The sequence below is a fragment of the Strigops habroptila genome, chromosome 5, assembly GCF_004027225.2.
Source record: "Strigops habroptila isolate Jane chromosome 5, bStrHab1.2.pri, whole genome shotgun sequence".
Taxonomy (NCBI): domain Eukaryota; kingdom Metazoa; phylum Chordata; class Aves; order Psittaciformes; family Psittacidae; genus Strigops; species Strigops habroptila.
In genome coordinates this window covers 4,638,262-4,657,559 of record NC_044281.2, presented here as the reverse complement: position 1 = coordinate 4,657,559, position 19,298 = coordinate 4,638,262, and the positions used below count along the sequence as shown (strand labels likewise).

At 54.6% G+C, this 19,298-nt stretch overlaps 1 protein-coding gene across 1 annotated transcript in view; it reads left to right on the top strand.

The window, feature by feature from the left end:
• The first annotated feature begins 1,679 nt into the window (after positions 1 to 1,679).
• The window catches only part of COL18A1 (collagen type XVIII alpha 1 chain), a 39,181-nt gene continuing 21,562 nt past the window's right edge, over positions 1,680 to 19,298 (top strand). Inside the window, exons 1-2 of the mRNA XM_030487910.1 lie at positions 1,680 to 1,754; positions 2,190 to 2,260. Coding sequence (XP_030343770.1) covers positions 1,744 to 1,754; positions 2,190 to 2,260 — 82 coding nt within the window. The 5' untranslated portion in view covers positions 1,680 to 1,743. The remainder of the gene's footprint in view (positions 1,755 to 2,189; positions 2,261 to 19,298) is intronic.

The window sequence follows — 19,298 nt, the reverse complement described above, 5'->3', positions numbered from 1 at the left end:
CACAGCACAGGTATAACAACAGGCAGGACCAGTGCTGCTTTGCCCTGCTGAGCCACAGCGATGCCCAGAGCAGCCACTGACCCCACCAGAGCATTTACACTCCTGCTTCCACCAAGCCCATTAAAAGCTGCCCTGATCCCCCATTCATAGAATCCCAGACTGGTTTGTGTTGGAAGGGACCTTGAAGCTCATCCAATTCCAAGCCCCTGCCATGGGCAGGGACACCTTCCACCAGAGCAGGTTGCTCCAAACCCCTGTGTCCAACCTGCCCTTGAACACTGCCAGGGATGGGGCAGCCACAGCTTCTCTGGGCACCCTGTGCCAGCGCCTCAGCACCCTCAGAGGGAACAACTTCTTTATATCCAATCTGAACTTCCCCTGTTTCAGTTTGAACCCATTGCCCCTTGTCCTATCGCTACAGTCCCTGATGAAGAGCCCCTCTCCAAGCATCCTTGTAGTGGGGAGGATTGTTTCCTGTTCTCAAGGAGATTTTGCCAAGCACCATCCTTGCCCCAGGGATCTCCTCCCATCGCTCGGTGCTTTCCAAGCCCGGCACCACCATAACTCCTCCTGCAGCCCATTCCACCCTCCCAAACCCCTTATGTGAAATGGCAGCCCCGTGACTCCGAGCTGCCACGTGTTGCCTTTTGTGTGGTTCAGGTAACTCAGGCAACATCTACCTGGAGGAGAGGAATCCAGCTTCGGGACAAGAAAGAGGCAGTAAATCACTCAGCATGCAGATGGGAAAGTGGAACTATAACAGTCCCCACCACGTGGAAATCACTCTGCACCCAAACAAAAGGCAGCTTCGGTGTCTATTCATCGTGGCCAGGCTGGGGTCATGCCGAGGGGCTGCCTGCCTTTGGATCCGTGGCACAAGGAACCAACAGATTTTAGGTTTATAAGGAGGCAAATAGTGCTAGTGAGCACAGAGAAAATGTCATGGTTCATATGCTGCTAGATCCAAACCCTGCCTTAGACTAAACACCACCTCTGCCATCATCAGTGAATCACCTCTAGATCCCCCTGGAAGTTTCCAGGGCTTGGATTTCAGAGGCTTGCTGCCGCGGGGCACTAAAAGCTGCTACGGGAAGACAAAGCAAGGTGTGGCGGGTTTCATGGGGATTATCCTGCCTGGATGAAAGCTGGGATAAGGGGAGGAGGAGAAGGAGGAGGTGCGAGCGGGCTGCAGCACCAGCGTTAACTCTTTTTCCCTGCGTGGAAAAGGTGAGATGCATTCCAGCCCCTTGGGGTGCCCAGGGACCCCCCATCCTGCCAGACTGGGCCACATCCATCGCATGAACAGCCACAGCGAAAGGGGAGACTCGTGGGGCGCCGGAACCTCCTGGAGAGCAGGGAATGGGGTGCCCACGGGGTTCGGATAAGGGAAGAGGAGCGGGAATGAGCTCAGCTAGCTGATTTACTCCCTCCTCCAACACCTGCGAGTCGAAACCCATGGGCTCGGTGTGGCAGGAGATGCCGGTGCCCTTTTGGGGGTGCGGGTGCTGCCGGAGCGGGGGGGACACACGCAGGACCCGCATCCTCGGGTTAGCGGAGGTTGCGGGGATGCAGGAGCCCAGGACCGGGAGCTGGGGGCGGGCTGAGCCCCGGCCGTGCTCCGGCCCAGGGCGGGCCTCACCCCTGCCCGCCCCTCCGCTCCGCTCCGCTCCGCTCCCGCCCCCCGGGCCGAGCCGAGCCGCGCCGCGCCGCGCCGAGCCGTGCTACCGGCACCGAGCGGGCACCATGCGCACGGGGTGAGCGCGGGGCTGGGGGCTGCTGCACCGGGACCCCTTTGGGGGGGCAACCGGTGCCAAGGGAATACCGGAGTTGGGGGCACCGGTACCGCGGGAATACCGGAGTTGGGGGCACCGGTACCGCGGGAATACCGGAGCTAGGGGCACCGGTACCGCGGGAATACCGGAGTTGGGGGCATCGGTACCGCGGGAATACCGGAGCTGCGGGCGCCGGTACCATGGGGTCACCGGAGCTGGGGGGGACCAGTATGCTGGGGAGGAATGCCCCAGTACCATGGCGACACCGGAGCTGGGGGGCACCGGTATGCCGTGGGAACCCCCGAGCTGCCGGGGCACCGGCAAGCTGCAGCAGTGGGGTGCACCCCGGTCAGACGGGTGAGGGTCCCCCAGTAGTACCCGTGGGTAACCTCTTGTTCTGTCCTTCCGTTCCCTCAGGTGCCCCCCGGGGCGGCTGCTGCTCCTCAGGCTCTTTGTCCTGCTGGTCCCAGCTGCTTCCCAGGAGCCCGGTAATGTGCGCAGGATGCTGGGGAGGGTTCTGGGCCCCTTTCCTGTCCTGGAGCCCCCTGTCCGCTGGGATGTGCTGTGAACACAGCCCTGCTCCCCTGCTGGGGTTGTGTCTCATGCTATGCCTGGTCCGTGGTCCCCAAAAAGAAGGGTGCTGGGGGGAGTTTCCCCCCATGCACCTCTTCAATGGCTACATCCCTCGTGGCCACTTTGGGGTCCCATGTGCCCCATCTCATCAATGGGGCAAGGATGCTGGTGCAAACCCTTGAGAGAGGTGCCTGGTTGTGGTGTGCTCGGAGGCTTTGCTGGGCAGAGAGTGGTTGGTCTGGCCCGTGCTGGTTGTGGGACACAGGGGATGGCATTGCCCTGAAGTGGCCATGCTCCACGTGAGTGCTTTCTGCTGCGCCTGCAGAAGTCCTTCCTGTGTGACCGTGCGTCCTTGGAAGCATTGCAAGCGGTAGGAACGTGTGCCTCGAGGGATGCAACACCTCTCTCGCCCATTGCCAGCTTTCCCCTGCCTTCAGGGCTCACCTTGCTCTCTAACTACTCCTCATGCCCTGGGAGAGGGGAATTCTTCACTGACTCAGCTTTCCAGCTCTTCTTTCCCCATGGGGCATGCGAGCCGGTTCTCCCACTGCCTGTTTGAGCTGCTTCCCTCGTGAACTTTACCTCCCCACCAGAGGAGCTTCCTCCTGGCTGCCTCCTTTGCAGCCGGGCTCTGGATGCGCGCCCGGTGCGAGGGAGAGCCGCGGCTGACACAGGGAGCCCCCCATCCCACTCGCATTCCAGGAACCCTGTTTGCCAAAGCAGCTGATGCTGCAAGCAGTGGTCCAAAAGCAGGTGAAGGGTGGCTTTTCCCCAGGGTGATGTTGTTCTGCTTGTGCTGATTGTTGTTACAAGGCTCATGCCTTTCTCTGCTACTAGGCAGGACACACTGGGAAGTGGCTGCCCCACATACAGACAAGCTGGAAGTGGGGCAGAAATCAAGTGGATTATGTACTGGAGCAAGGCTTCCTGTCATCTAGGAACAGCTCAAGCACAGCTATGTGGAGCCTGGCTCCGCCAGCAGCAGGGGAAGAGAGTGGCTTGGGCAGGGGCATGGTCCAGCATTCCCAAAGCGTGCCTGGGAACACTTGGAGAAGCACTCCAAGTGCCCCGGGCTCAGTTTGGATGATGCTGCTTTCCGTGGCGCGGGTGCTTCCCTGGGGACCGCAGAAACAAAGCTCCCCTTGGAGGTCTTCAGAGACGAGAACATCATTCCCATGTGAAGTCCTGAATTGCCTATTTAGGTCCCTGGAGACTGTCCAGTGTGGCCGAGCTGAGCTGGAGGGCTGGGAGCTGCTTTAACAGTGCTTTCTGTGCCTTTCCCAGCCCCTCTCTACTCACTGCACAGCACTGGGCACATAGAGACCCTTTGCCGAGCTGAAGCTGCATCCCCCAGCCCGTGACCAGCCATCCCAAGGAGGTTTTCCATGGGATGTAGAGGGGTTAAACACCTCACCGTGGTGCCCGTCTCGCCCATTTCACCCAGCTGACTTGGCTGTCTCCCAAAGGCAGGCTGCGAGTCGGGTTTGGAAAGAATTCGCAAGAGGGGTTGGTGTGGCTTTTGTTTCTCTTTCTTGTGTGTGTGTTTTTGTGTGTTTCCTTCCCTTGGTTCAATGTCCAAGGACTGCAGGGCCTGTTCTGCCAGCCCTCCTTTGTGATGGTTTCTCGGGAATGTTTGCTCTGAAGGGCTGTCCTGGCACAGAGATAACCTTTCTGTTTAACTGCCTTTGCCTTGCACATTTAGGGGCTTTAGCTGGTCGTGCCTCTTATCACTGGATCTCTGGGATTCCTCAGCCGTGCAGGGGATGGGGATGCTGCAAGGGTATCACCATGGGTCCAATGCTGAGAGCATGAAGGAATCGTGACACATGGAGGGCTGTGGGGAAATCTCCATTCTCAGGAAGAGGACAGGGATCCCCACTAGTTGGGGTTTACAAAGCTGGCCAGGCTCACCCCAGTCTGGTTGTGGAAACAACCTGACTCCATCTATCTTCTCCTGTGCTGAGTTTCTATGCATCAGTTTGGGGCTGGGATGTGCTCGTATGTCCAGATGTTGGCTGGTGTTGATGAGGATGCAGGCAGCACCTTGAGGAGTCAAGCTGCCTCCTCCTGCTGTTAAATATAGCTGGTGCTGGTGCCATTTGGCTCCTGCCTAGTTTTATGTCCATCTCCAATGGCTTTTCAGCCTTAATGGCTGGGATTCCTTGCAAGCAGAGATGAAACAGGCGCCGTGAGAGTTGGCAGTTCCCGGCTCCGACGGCATCATTTGGCTGCTGAGCCTGCTGGGATGGGCTGGAGCAAGCAGGGAGGATGCTGTGCTTGGGAGGCGCTGCGGGCTTTTCATCTCCTTATCAGCTGGTGGGACTTCTGTTTGCTGAACCTTATCTGGGCTGCTGCTCTCTGCTGTGGGAGCTGGTGTGGAGGGAGAGCCTGCAGGGAGCCAAGCCTGTGGAGTCTCCCTGCAGCACTACTGGGTGATCCTGGTCTATCCCAGGGCAGATGGATGGCATCCTCTCTGCCCACCCCGAGGAGGAGGATGCAGAGATGAAGTGGCCCGACTTGGATGATGCTTTGGGGCTGGAAACAAGATTTGAAAAGAGACTGAGTAGTTCTGCAGAGTGGCTTCTTTCTCCAGGCAGGAATTGTATAGAATTATGGAATCCCAGAATGGCTTGTGTTGGAAAGGACCTTAAAGCTCATCCAGTTCCAACCCTCACAGGGAAGAACTTCTTCCTTATATCCAACCTGAACTTCCCCTGTTTAAAGCTTTCTTCACTTCCCTTGCAGCAAGGAACTTTTTCAAGCCCCAATCCTTGTTGTCTTGGTGGTTTTGCAGCTCTGTACCTGGGCTCAGTCCATCCAGAGCATCCTTCTCTCAGAGCTCTGACTTGGTTTTAGCTTTACATGTGGGCAAAGGGAGCAGCCCAGGTCTCTGTCTCCTGGCCCTGTGGGTGCCAGGAGCTCCCTCACCACTGCATGTCCTGGAGGGTGATGAATAGCTGAGATGCTTTTCCCTATGGCAGCTGGAAGATCCTGCACACGTACACACACACACTGCAGTGATCTTCCTGCTATGAATAGCAGCTTCTTTGTGACATTGCTGCTTGTTTATTTTGGCCTATAGCTGGAATAACTTGTGATATGTCAGTACAATTTGGGTGCTGTTAGACAGTAAACCTGAGCACTTGGAGAAGATAAGGAACGCGTTTTGCAATCCTGTATCAAGCATTATCACATATGGCTTAAAAAAAGCCTTCAGCTGATAACTGCTGCTGGGAAACAGCCTTTTCACTATCAGGGGGGAACGTCACTGCTGGTTTTGAAGGAGGCAGGAGCAGGGTGTGAGCACAGGGGATGAGGACTGACCCAAAGCCTGTAAGCCCACAGCTCACAGAGGATGCTGAGGACCTGGGTGTGCAGGCAATGTGACCAGCACTGTTTGTGGACCAGCCTGGTGGGGGTCTGGTGGAGCTGAGGTTTGTCCTGTGTCCATTGGGATAGCGAGGGGGGGCTGTTCTCCCCATCCCCCCATAGGATGCCACTATGGTGTCGTCTGGCACATGTGGGGCTTGTCGCAGTGGAAGCTCCCAGGCATGTGGGGCAACCTACATCTCGCCCTCATGCATCTACAGCCTCATTAATGTACCTGCTCTTGCACTGACATAGAACCACAGAGTGGTTTGGGTTGGAAGGTACCTTAAAGCTCATCCTCACAGGGAAGAACTTCTACCTAAGAGCTCATCTCAATCTCCCCTCTGGCAGGTTCAAGCCATTCCCCTTGTCCTGTCCCTACAGGCCCTTGTCCAAAGCCCCTCTCCAGGTTTCTTGGACAAAGTGCTCCAGGTGGGATCTCAAGAGTGCAGAGTAGAGGGGAAGAATCACCTCTCTTGGCTTACTGGCCATGCTTTCTACCTGCCTCGCTCTGCTTTGTGATCTTGGTTTAGGTTATTCTGCCACGGGCTTGTGAGTGCTGCCTGGAGGATGGGGATCTGAGGATCCCATTGCCCATGGAAGCCCCATGGTCCATGCTGGTGTGCAACTCAGCGGTGCATCCTTCCTGTGCTGGAGTCCTCATGTTTCTTATCTGGTTTCCCTCCCTCTGCCCTTGGGTGTTCCTGTGGCCATTTCAGATGCATTCACCATAACCACCTCCATAGGGCCCGAGCAACTCTTCACTTGAGTAAAGTCCACACAGAGCTCTGTAAAGCCAGGAGAGATGTACCAGGGAGGTGGGTTCAAGGAGAGGTACTCGCCGCATATTTGGAGAGCAGAGAGACAAGATCCTCCATCCTTCCCATGGTATTCCAGCTTGAGAGATGCTCTGAGCTTGGGGCTGCACTGCAGAGGGTGATGTCTCTGGGAGGATGCCTGCACAGGGGGAGGTAGAGGAAGGACTGAGCTGTGCCAGCTGCTCGTGTGGGACTGATGGTGGCTTACCTTCACCTTGCTGCTTCTGCTGTTGTCGGGTGTATGCAGTGCCAGCTTCTCTCCTGCACCACCCTAATGGTGACCTTTAGGGGTGGTGCTCTAAGCCCCAAACCAACAGTCCCAGTGAGTGCAGTGTGTCTCTTCCAAACCCTGAGAGTTTACAAAGAAAGGAACGAATTCTGGCATTTCTGTAGAGAGTTCAAAGCGCTGAAGGAGATATCTGGGATTAAGTATCGGATGTATATCAGCAGCCCATAGGCATGGGATTCATAAAGCATTTTAACCATCTTCTAGCGTATCTGATGGCATTTGAGAAAGGGTTGGAGATGAATCCTTCCCAAGACCATCTTTGGATGTGTGTGCAGCATCTTCTGCCATGGATGGAGGACTAGTACCGGGCTCCTCTTCACCCCATCGCTCCATCTCTTCTCTGCTCTCACCAGCTCTCCCATCCTCTAGCCACATTCCCCATCCCTTGGGTACCAATGTGTGTGGAGCAGCACTTCTGCTGCCCTCTGGGAAGATGTGCCCTGTCCAGCTGAGGGCTGGTGCTCAGAGGAGGCACTGATGGGTGGAAGGAAGGTGGTGGAGAAGAAACCTTGGCTGGTACTAAATCTCTTTGGGGAGTGGGGAAAAAGTCCCTGACTTTTCGACTGGAGGAAGATCTGTGGTAGCAGCACACGTGTGGATTTTGGCTTTTAATGTGGGACTTGATTAGCCTAGAGAGCTTCTTGCCAAAGATGTAATTGAAGCAAGGAGCTGAACAGGATTAGGAAGCAGTTTGGACATTTATACAGCTAACGGGGGCTTCCGGCCTTGCCTTAATGTGGGTTTGGAGCTACTGGGAGCAACGTGAGAGTGGAGGCCTCAAGGGCAAACCCGGCTTGTGTAGGGTGGGAAAAGGGAAGGATGGTGGTGGTGGGAACCATCAGAACTTGGGAAGCTCCTGGCTGATCCACTCTGGGATGCTGTTTGTCCAGCGCTGGGTTAATGCAGGGTTGCTCGTACACTTGGAAGGCTGGCTCTGTGCTCGGGAAGCTCAGCTCCACCACTGATGGATGAGTGAGAAGCCTTCGTTAAACCATGGAGTATCCTCTTGCAATGGTGCAGCCTGATGTCCTGCATCCCTCCCGGTCATCAGGAGCAGGGTTGCTTGTGGGGTGGGTGCTCATGCAGTTGCACATCTCCATGTCATTCCATTTGTGTCCCTCATGTCTATTTCCTTTCCCATTGGCATGTACAAGAGCAGACCACAGGCCAAACAACTCAAAGGCTCATAAACCCTTTGGGGGTGAAGGGATGGTTTCCATAAGTAAAGGTGGGGTGGCTTTTGCCTCCCAGCAAGTGCTGGAGGTGGGGAGCAGGAATGTCCCCCCCAGGGCTGTGGGATAGGGCTGCCATGGGGACAAGGCTCCAGGGACTTGCTGTGCTCCAGGCTCTGACCAGCAGCACTATTTGGCAGGAGCATCCCCAGTGCTGCTTTCTCAGCAAGCAACATCTGGTCCGGAACATCCCGTGTCTGATGGGTTTTCAGTTGAAAAGGTTGCTTTTGTGGAATTTTTATTGCTTTTTCTGGCATCGCTTCCCAACCCTTTTCCAAGATGGAAATTGGTCATTAGCGGATTTTATTGTAGTCTTACGTTATTCCCAAGCTCGATCTGCTGGTTTCCTTCTCCCAGAGGGCTGGAAGATCAGGCTGTTCCTCTGACCCTGTCCACAGGTTGTGGGAGGCTGCTCCAACAGCCTGGGGTGGAAATAGCAGCCAGGGCACCTGGAGTCCGCAGCTTGCCAGCCCAGCACCACTATCCCCATGCTTTTCCCACCATCACCACTGGCATCAATCTCCATCAGCCTGATGATCTTTGAAGCTATCTCCAGTTTTATAATCCACCGAATCCCAGACTGAATTCACACTCTTGGAGCCAGGAGGCCCCATGTTTTGGAATGGCATGAGTGGGGTTTCCCTCCCTAGAGCTTTGGCATGGAGCGCACAGCATGGCCATCACCCCGTGCATCCTGTCCGTACACAGCCTGGAGGCAGCATCTCTGTGATGGATGGGGGCCAGTGCTAGGCTCCACCTCACCCTGTCCCCCCATCTGTTCTCTGCCCTCCGTGGGGTGCTCTCAGTGGCTCTCGTGCCCTCCAGCCCCACATCCTGGGTACCAGTGAGCTCAGTGCTGGGACCTGTGGGAAGACGTGCCTCGTCTCGCTGAGGTCCATTGCTCAGAGGAGGCACTGATGTGTGCAAAGTGGTGTTGAAGAGATCTGTTGTGATTTTCAGCTGACACTAACTAAACCCCTTTGAATATCAGGGAAGAAACTCCCATTCCCTGGCATAGTGATGGAGGAGGGTGTGGATCATGTGTGTGGGGTTTGGTTGGCTTTTAATGCAGGACTTGGTTACCCAGTTGTTATTTTGGAGCTGCTTCAGGGACCTTCACGCCTGATGCTGTTAAATCTCTGCCTGGGCACAAGCCCATCGCTCCAGCCCCCAAGGGCATCCCTGAGGCAGGGGGAAGCCTGGGCCGGCTCCTCAGGAGCCGCTCTTCACTTGGAAGTCTGGAAAGCAGTGCTCATGGAGCTACATGTCCTCATCCCATGGCTGTGCTCTTGCCTACCAAAACCCCTGGAGGGCTGGAGGTCAGGTCAGGGATTTGCTCTCCAGATGGCTTTTTGCAGGGACAAGGCTCCCATCCCCTGGGATAGGAGGCAGTGGTTGGGTTGGATTTCCTTGGGGTGGGTGGCAAAAAGGAATCACAGAATCATGGAATGGTTTGGGTTAGAAGGGACCTTAAAGCTCATCCAGTCCCAACTGCCCGCCAACATCTTCCACTAGAGCAGGTTGCTCCAAGCCCCTGTGTCCAACCTGGCCTTGAACACTGTCAAGGATGGGGCAGCCACAGCTTCTCTGGGCAAAAATAAGCTGTGGGTTTTAGGTTATGGTATTGGGAAAAGAAAAGTTGCCTGGAGGGAGGTTGCTAACCTCTTCCCACTAAGTAACCAGGGCACCGTCTGATAAAAACATGTGGTTTGGTTTTCAACAAGCTATTGCATCTTTTTGGCGGGGAGATGGAGACATCAGGCCATGAAGGTGGCGGATGTGGGGGAGTCCCATCATCTCCCCCTGCGTGTGGTACCCAGTGGGTTGGCTGGGCTGGGCCCTCCATCACATTACTTAGTGGGGCGGGATGCGGAAAAGAATCCATCTGTGGCATCACCAAGGTCAGTGTCTGGTCTCACAGGGCTTGGCTGGTTGTCCTGGTTCCTGATCCAACACTGGAGCTCAGGGGCAGAGACAATGCTCAGAGTCAGCCTGCCCCAGTAGCACCCAAGTGGATGGATCTCCTTGTGGCTCCTCCACCTTCTCCTTGGGCTCAGCCGCAAGAGTTAAACCCATTTGCGAGGGGCCCCCAGAGGCAGCTCCTGAAGGTAATCATCTTGGTTTAGCTCTTTTTTCCACCCCCCCCTCTTTTCCCCTGCTAATTGCAGAGTTGACATCGTCCCCTCTCATGAAAGGCTCTTTTGTGGGCTGGGTTGCTGGGCAAAGCCAGGCCTTGGCAGCAGGTTGCAAGACCCGGGTTTGTCTCCTGCACATCCCTTGCTGGCGGCAGGTAGTGAAACGGCTCGTTCAGCAGCAGCGATGGCTCCTTGGCTCCCATCTGTAAGAGAAACAAGACAAAAACCAGCTACAAAAGACCCTCCTTTTAGCCAGCGGTGCCCGATGTTCACCCTGGTTCCACCTCACAAGCAGAAAGGTCAGCCAGTCTAGACACTAATCCGGCAAGGGTTGTATTTCTTCGCCCACGGGTGCCTTAGCAACAGGATTAATGCCGTGGTGTAAGGTGGACATTGGCCAGGTCCTGCTTCATCCCAAGCTGGTGATCCGGATTCGTGCTGCTCTGCATGGCTGGGCACGGGGAGAGGTGGGCTGGGCTCTGGGGATGGGGATAAAACACTCTTATGGATGTTTTGGCTGCTCTGAATCCATCCAGGGATGGGTGGGTTGATGGTGAAGCAGCTTTTCGCCCCCAGACCGACAGCAAGCCTGGTTTGGGGAGCACACTGGGGTGGGATGCTGCATGGTACAACCCTTGCACCAGCTCCACCGTGACCCCATGAGGAGCTTGGGACAATCTGACTCATGGTTCTCCCAGTACATCCCTGAATCCCAGTGCCCAAGCCTCCCAGCACATCCATCCCCAATGTGCAAACAGTAGTTCTTCAGTGGTTGCTGTCAAGCTGCCGGCATCAGGGTACTGCTGATGTGGTTTGGGCTGATGAACCTCACCAGTAGAATCCCATTTGCTTGGGTAGGGAGTAAGAAGGTTTCCCATTGCTTTAATGGTGCCATTTAACCTCTTTGGTGCACTGTTGCTGTTCGCTTTCTTGAGTACCGTGGTTGCTGGTGGTGTGTCACTGCCGGTGCTGGGCTCAGGGGTGCCATGCAATGGGGGGATTGCAGTGGGTGCCACAAGGTGGCAGTGGGTCAGAGGCCCCTGCCTGCTGATAACATTGACCCGTTTTAGTCTCAAGTCCTTCCTCTGCTTTTCCTGTGGCCCCATCCAGGCTTCCTCCTGCCCCTCACAAAGGGCCAGTGAGCATATCCCTCACAAGCTGTGCAGGTTTTCATCCCTTCCTTGCTGTTCCGCCCATCCCGTTGTGCTTTGATAACATAGGATCCCAGACTGGTTTGGGTTGGAAGGGACCTTAAAGCTCATCCAGTTCCAGACAAGGTTGCTCCAAGCCCCTGTGTCCAACCTGGCCTTGAACACTGCCAGGGATGGGGCAGCCACAGCTTCTCTGGGAAAAGTCTGTGCCAGCGCCTCAGCACCCTCACAGGGAAGAGCTTCTGCCTTATATCTAACCTAAATCTCCCCTCTAATCTAAATATCTAAATTAAATCTAAAATCTAGATAAATAATCAAAATCTCTACTCTAAATGTCTAAATATGCCTGACAAGGGGACTCCAAAGCAACCTCCTCTGACCAAAAAGCAGTTTAAAGAACAAAACATGGGTTTAATCTTTGCCTCTGGCCAAACAAGTGATGGAGAGGAGCCAGGGCTGACCACTTTAACCCTGGGATCTCCTCCAGCCTTCAGCATCCTTAAAAGCAAGGTGCTGGTCCAGTGGCAGGGCTCATTCCCAGCCTCCATGCTCCGGCTGCCAGCTTTCCACCTTGCAAGCAGCCACATGCTTTCATCAGGGGCTGGCTGGGCTCCAGTGCTTTGGGAAGGAGGGTTTCATTCACCTCAAAGCCTGGCCAGGGACAGGCTGGAGCTTGCCTGCAGTCCCATAGTGTAGCTCCTCCTGCCTCCATTGGGGGGGTTTATTCCCCTTTTCCTGCAGCTGGGATGGGTTAAGTGGGGTTTGAGGAGCGGTTTCTTTTCCTCTTGGGTGCTTAACCCCAAAACCCACCCCAGCAAAACAGGCTGCAGGGAAGGCAAGATGTTGCTCCGCTGATTTATGGGGCTTGTTTTTTGGCTCTTTAATCTTTACAGGTCACTGCTAGCATTTGTGGAATTGGCCTTTGCTGCAGGAAAAACTGGTTTCCAGCTTTCCTGTCAGGAAGAAACTCCTGCGAGCGTGTAATTCAAACGCAGGAGGCAAAAAGGAACCCAAACAACTCATCCAGAGCAGCTCTTGCAGCTGGGTCCTTTAGTGGATAGGAGTATCTTCTGCTTTGCTCTGTCCTTGGCTGTGCTGCCTGCAGCCTGAGGCAGACAAAAAGCATTTTTCCCCCCTTTTTCTGGACTTTCTGACTCGAGCACCAGCCTGCAAAAGCAAACCAATCCCAAACCCTACATTGTGACCATGGAGGGGGTGCTTTGATCCGTCTTGTGTTTTGCTGGGTTCCATAGCTGTGTTTTCAATGACTTTTGGGTTTTGAAGTGTCCTTCAAGCAGCCAACTGTGCAAATACAGAGATGATGGGGTTTTTAAGTGCCCAAGGCCAGGTTGGACACAGGGGCTTGGAGCAACCTGCTCTAGTGGAAGGTGTCCCTGCCCGTGGCAGGGGGTTGGAATTGAAGGAGCTTTGAGGTCCCTTCAACCCAAACCATTCCATGATTTTTATTATCCTGAGGCACTTTCCACTACTTCTTACCATGTTATTTGAGCTGATGCCAGCACCATGCTGGCCTCCTGGTGTGCTGGTGAGGTTGGGAATATGACTCCCCAATCCCATAAATGAGAAGTGATGGGTCTAGTTCATCCCTATTACAGCCCCCTTGCATCAGGGCAGCGCCTGCCTGCAAGGGCTCATCCTGGGGGTTCAGGATCCCTAAGGATGCTTGAGCTTTGTAGGAGGGAAGGAAAACTGTGCCTCCATGGCATGATTGCATTTCCTTCGCACTTTGCTGCCACGCTGGGCAAGGATATGCCACGAAGACTTGGCTATTTAGAAGGGGACTCTTTGCTCATCTGGGTACCACTCACTCGGGATTGGGGGGAAAAGACCCTCTGCTGTTTGGGGGCACCTTGAACCCCAAGCAAACCCATCCCAAACAGCTTCTTTTCTTAGGGATGACTAAAAGGAGGTCCCCAATGACATACCCCATGAGGCTCGCTTGGCCTTTCCAGCCCGCCCCCCCTTTGAACCCTGTGGTATGTGAATTTCTGCTGGTGTCAGAGGGTCGGCAGCAGCAAAATCCCTCCCGGTTAAAGGGTGGGAATACCAGTGTGTGCAGCTTGGGATAATTACCAGTTGTCAGCAAAACAATAGTGGCATTGTAGGGCAGGAGCAAAGGGAAAGGGCCCCGTCTTGAGCGTAATGTTACTTTTCTATTTATGTTGCCATAGGCTTTGCTGAGAAACGGCCCTATTCTCTCTAATCCTCCTCTTCAGGCATGCCTGCTGCGTTTTGTGTGTGGTTTGGGCTTGGTTTTTAACCCTTGTCATCCCGGGAAACAGCTTGCAGGGACCCATCTCTGGGTTGCTTCTCTAGGCAACCTGTGCCAGGGTCTCACCACCTTCATAGGGAAGAACTTCCTGCCTAAGATCTAATCTAAATCCACCCTCTTTCACCTTAAAGCCGTTCCCCCTTGTCCTGTCACTACCTGCTATTAAAAAAAGTCCCTCTCCAGCTTTCTTATGGGCCCCCTTTAGGTATAGAAGGCAGCTCTAAGGTCTCCCCAGATACAAGGAATCCCCATCTGCATGTGAGGAGGAACCCAGTTTACACCCATCCTTGTTATTGACATCTGCCACATTACAGATGGTAAACTCCAGTACATTAAAGCTACTTACTGACATCATATATTGCTTAAAACCCAAGTTATTTGTGGAAAAAGAACTGGAAAAGGGAACTGATGGCTTTTGGTCCCCATCTCCTGCTTGTGCTGAGAACAGGATCTCTCTCCTGGCATCTTCTGCTGTTGGTTGGAAAGGGATGATGTGTTTTCTGGCCCCATCCATGTCCTGTTGGCTTTTCCCAGTGCTGAAGGAAACGAAGATACCTTCTCTCCACTTTCATGGACCAGCAAAGCAGCCACTGTCACATTTACCCATTCGACCCCTTTAATGTCTATCATCTCCAGTGGTGCTTGGACTTTCTCAAAAGACCTAAATTTTGCTGCTTTAAGTACTTGCTGAGCCTATGGAGACATGGACTGTCACCCTGGGAGGGAGTGGGAGATCTCAGCCTTGGCTGACATCGAGTAATCATTGCTCAACTTACATTCAAGGCATTCAACTGATTTATTCTTTCCCTTAGCCTTGGGTAGGTTCAAGGATGACACTTTCCCTGTTAAAGTGGCCCCTTAGCCAGGGGGGTGCTTTATTATTGCATTTAATCCCTCCTATCAAAGGCATTAAATAGCTTTGACCGCAGCATCCACCCCCAAAGGGCCTGCTGGGCTTGTATCCCCTCTTTGGGGGGACTGAATGGCATGAAGCATGGTGCCCAGCAAGCCAACCCTGGGATGGGCTGCAATGGGATGCGATGCCAAAGCAGAATTGCCAAGCTCGGCTGCCTGGTGCAGAGGGAGCTTTGGGAAGAGCAGGGAAACGATGCCAAAGTCAGCAGGAGAGAACTGTTGCAGCAGCACGGACCACCTAGCACCCAGCATTGAGATACAGGATGGATGTTAGACTGTAGAATGGATGCTGGACTGCTCTGCTTCCTCTTCAGGTACGACTTCTTTTGGTAGCTCTTGTGCATTTTGTTTGGTGAATTGGTTTTCCTATGAACTGTGCTGGTATATTCTTATGTGCTGAAGCTGGGAATGGGCATCTCCCAGCTTTCATGTGCAGCTTTCAAAGCTGATGCAGGGTTACTCACTGAGAGTGCTCCAGCTCTGTGACATTGGTATGTCGCAGCAGGGTTGAGGGGCTTCATTGACTTCTCCACTGTGTGATGCTAGAAGGCTTAATTTGAGCTCTTGGACCACATACCCTGCCTGGGTGGCTGGTCCTCATCTCCTCTGCTTTGCTTTCAGCAAACGAGCAGGTTGTGATGGTTGTAGGCATTCTGTCCCTATCTTAAGATGATCAGAAGATGATCATCCTCTATCTGAAGATGCTGCGAGGGCTGGAGCAGCTCTGCTCTGGAGCCAGGCTGAGAGAGCTGGGCTGGGGCAGCCTGGAGAAGAGAAGGCTCCTGAAGGGGAGACCTTAGAGCAGCTCCAGTGCCTAAAGGGGCTGCAAGAAACCTGGAGAGGGGCTTTGGACAAGGGCCTGTAGGGACAGGCCAAGGGGAATGGCTTGAACCTGCCAGAGGGGAGATTGAGATGAGCTCTGAGGCAGAAGCTCTTCCCTGTGAGGGTGCTGAGGCGCTGGCACAGACTTTTCCCAGAGAAGCTGTGGCTGCCCCATCCCTGGCAGTGTTCAAGGCCAGGTTGGACACAGGGGCTTGGAGCAACCTGCTCTAGTGGAAGGTGTCCCTGCCCGTGGCAGGGGGTTGGAACTGGAGGAGCTTGAAGGTCTCATTCATCCCAAACCATTCCATAATTCTATCCCAGCCCTGATCTCCCCTGATCCTGCGGCACACAGCATTCCTGTATTTCTGGGTAATTAGGTGGGAACAGGGATGCACTTCCCAGCTGCAGTCTCTTGTGGAGATGGCAGCAGAATTCCTCTGCACTCACCAGGGCAGCCCCTACGCCTGCCCGGAGCACGGTTGCCAGAGCTACCGGAGCCCCCTGGGCTATGTGCCGAGGCTGGAATGCCAGGAACGTGATTGAAACCTGGGACTTCCCGGGAGCGTGGCTCCCAGCCTGAGCGTGGCCTTGGTGGGGGGTGAGTCTATCTCCTCCAAGGAGCAATTAGTCCGCAAGGTGATTTATTAACACAGCGGAGGGTGAACAAGGGGGTCGCATTCCTTCCCTCGCCTTATCTCCAGGCTGTCAGTCGGCCCTGGAGGGAGGCAAGTGATGGGAAGCAGAGCTGGTGGCTCCCGTGGAAGTGTGTGTGTGGGTCTACAGGTCACACCAAGGCTCACCTTGTGTTTTAAAGCCTTCGGTTTGGCTGTGCATGAGGGTTGATGGTTCCTCTCCACCATCCATTCCTTGGGTTGGACCAGATTCCTCACCCCAGCACTGTATCCTCCTGCCCGCGGAGGTCCCCGGCGTCTCTTGGCTGTGTGTTCTCCAGCTCAGGGCTCTTTGCTTGGAGGCTAATGAGTTACAAGGCAAACTCAAGCTGCCTTTGGTGAGACGTGCCCCTTGGCGCGCTCTTTCCTAGGGGCTTGACCCTGGGGGTATTTTTAGCCACGCTTGGAAGGAAGGTTGTTTGCTTTGTGCTTTGCTCGCCCTGCGCTGCCGTTGCCTGTGTGATGTCCCACGAGGGCTGACAAAAAACACTCTTTAGATCATAGACTTATAGAATCATGGAATGGTTTGTGTTGGAAGGGACCTTAAAGCTCATCCAGTTCCAACCCCCTGCCACGGGCAGGGACACCTTCCACTAGAGCAGGTTGCTCCAAGCCCCTGTGTCCAACCTGGCCTTGAACACTGCCAGGGATGGGGCAGCCACAGCTTCTCTGGGAAAAGTCTGTGCCAGCGCCTCAGCACCCTCACAGGGAAGAGCTTCTGCCTTAGATCCAGCCTGAACTTCCCCTGTTTCAGTTTGAACCCATCGCCCCTTGTCCTATCACTCCAGTCCCTGATGAAGAGTCCCTCTCCAGCATCCTTGTAGCCCCCTTCAGACACTGGAATGCTGCTGTAAGTAGGATGGATGCCTTGGCGCAAGCAGGTGCCTGTGTCTCGTGCTTTGGGATGAGGATGCAGGTAACGGTGGGGGTCTGGCCATGGCCACCCTCCTTCTCCCCTGGGGTTATGTGGTGGCTCCCCGCAGCAGTCGTGACATTTCAGGGTTTATCTTATGGAGGAATTCGCCTGGAGGATGCTTCTGGCTCTCTGTGAGTAACTGTTTAGGAACGCTGTGGTCCCCGGGGATGCTGTGCAGCTGGAGGCAGGGCAAATGCTGCTCTGGAAGCCGCAAACTCTCACCTGCATCGTCTTTAGGGTGGCAGTGTGTGCTGTCACTCGCACTGCCTTGGTCCCCGGCCATCCGCTGACTTCCCATGTCCCTGGCTGAGCGCCCATCCCTGGGCCAGGTCCCACTGTGTCTCCCCGGGGGCTGTCTCTGCATGGGAGGTCAGCGGCTCGGGATGTGGCAATATCCTCGGCACACCGCTCTGCGGGGGCCTTTTAGTGTTGTTTGGGTATTTAGATGAAGAGAGGATTAGAGTTCCAAACATCGATAGGATTTATAGATACCAGCTGCTGCTGACAGGCACTGGATCGCTCTGCTTGGTGCATGACTGCTCCTATCTCCAACACAGTGCTCTGCTTTCCCCTCTGCTTTCCCCTCTGCTTTCCCCTCTGCTTTCCCCTCCCGTCCTGTCTCTAGTCCCCTGTCCTTTCCCCTTTCCTATCCCCTTTCCCTCTTTTCCCTTTCCCTTCCTCTTTCCCTGTGTTTACATCCAGGGCCTGACCCCAGCATCCTTCGTGCTGGTCCCAAGGTGCCATTGCTTGGAGCAATGATAAGTGGGGGTCAGGTACTGGGAACATTTGGGAACACTATTAGTGGTACCCAAAAGCAGGAGGCGATTTGCAGCCCCCCTGCCTGGGGCTGGGGAACTTTGCAAACAGAAACTGCATCCATGTAGCCTGGTAATGAGTGAATTTGTTCATTAAAGCCCCTGGTCGCTAAGGGAGGCTCCGTGGGAGCTGTGCCATGGGGATGCTGTGAGCTCCATCCCAAACCGCTGTCTGGATCTCTGTGCTTTGTGACCAGGAAGGGCCGGCGGGATGGGTGGGATTCAGCACAACGGGTGTCCTGAGGATGCTCCCACCCTCTGCTCGGCCTGGGGCTCCCTCTGCTGCCTGCCTGCCTGCCTTCCTGGGGGATCCAGCCTTGGGCTCTGGCATCTGGATTTGCTGAGCTGGGCTGGGGCAGGGTCCCCATCATTCCCAAAGGCCATGGGCAGAGCAACCCGGAGCTGCAGGGCTCAAACCTGTGGGACAGACATTTTCCTCTTCTTTTTCTCCTTTATCTTTCTCTTTCCCCCCTTCTTTCTCTTTCCCCCCTTCTTTCTCTTTCCCCCCTTCTTTCTCTTTCCCCCCTTCTTTCTCTTTCCCCCCTTCTTTCTCTTTCCCCCCTTCTTTCTCTTTCCCCCCTTCTTTCTCTTTCCCCCTTCTTTCTCTTTCCCCCCTTCTTTCTCTTTCCCCCTTCTTTCTCTTTCCCCCCTTCTTTCTCTTCCCCCCTTCTTTCTCTTTCCCCCCTTCTTTCTCTTTCCCCCCTTCTTTCTCTTTCCTCCTTTCCCTCCTTTTCTCCTCTTCTTCCTTCCCCTCCACCTTGTTCTTTCCCCCCTTTCCCCCTCTCTTTCCCTTTTCCTCCCTCTTTCCCCCCTTTTCTCCTCTTCTTCCTTCCCCCCCCATCTTGTTCTTTCCCCCCTTTCCTCTTCTCTCTTTCCCTTTTCCTCCCTCTTTTCCCCCCTCTCTTTAATTTCCTTCTGGGACAGGACCCAGCTCAACCTGGTGTAGTGGAAGGTGTCCCTGCAGTGAGCAGGGAAGCCTCGTTCCCCCTGTTTGGGCTTGACGTTCTTAAAGGTCTTTTCCCACCTAGCTGATTCTGTGCTTCTATGATTCCCGAGGGACCAGGTTGCACCAGCAGTAGGAAGATGCAACCAGCCTGTTCAGGAGGGAACTGAGACCAGATTGAGGGTCCTGTTTGAGAAGTGCAAGATCACAGTGAGCTTGTGGCAGCATCCCCTGGAGCACGCAAAGCACTTTAGCCTGGAGGAGGGTGAAACAAGGGCTATTCCCAGCTCTTCCAGCATGGCTTCTCTTTGAGGAGAAGCTGGTGCATTCCCTGTCTGGGCTCTTGGTCAGTGGCACAGCACACTGCATCAGGATGCTCTATTGCCACCAGGCCACCCTCCCAACCCTCCCTTTGGGGTGCCCCTTCCCCTGGAGGTGTGCAGTGAAATGAAGATCATTGCCTTAATGAGGGCTGGCGGCCCCGTGCACAGGGGGGTTGCTGCTTTGCTCTGCTCCGCTATCATGAGCTGCTTAATCCCAGCAGAAAGGAGAAATAGGGATGTTTTCCAGCTGGGCATTGTGTC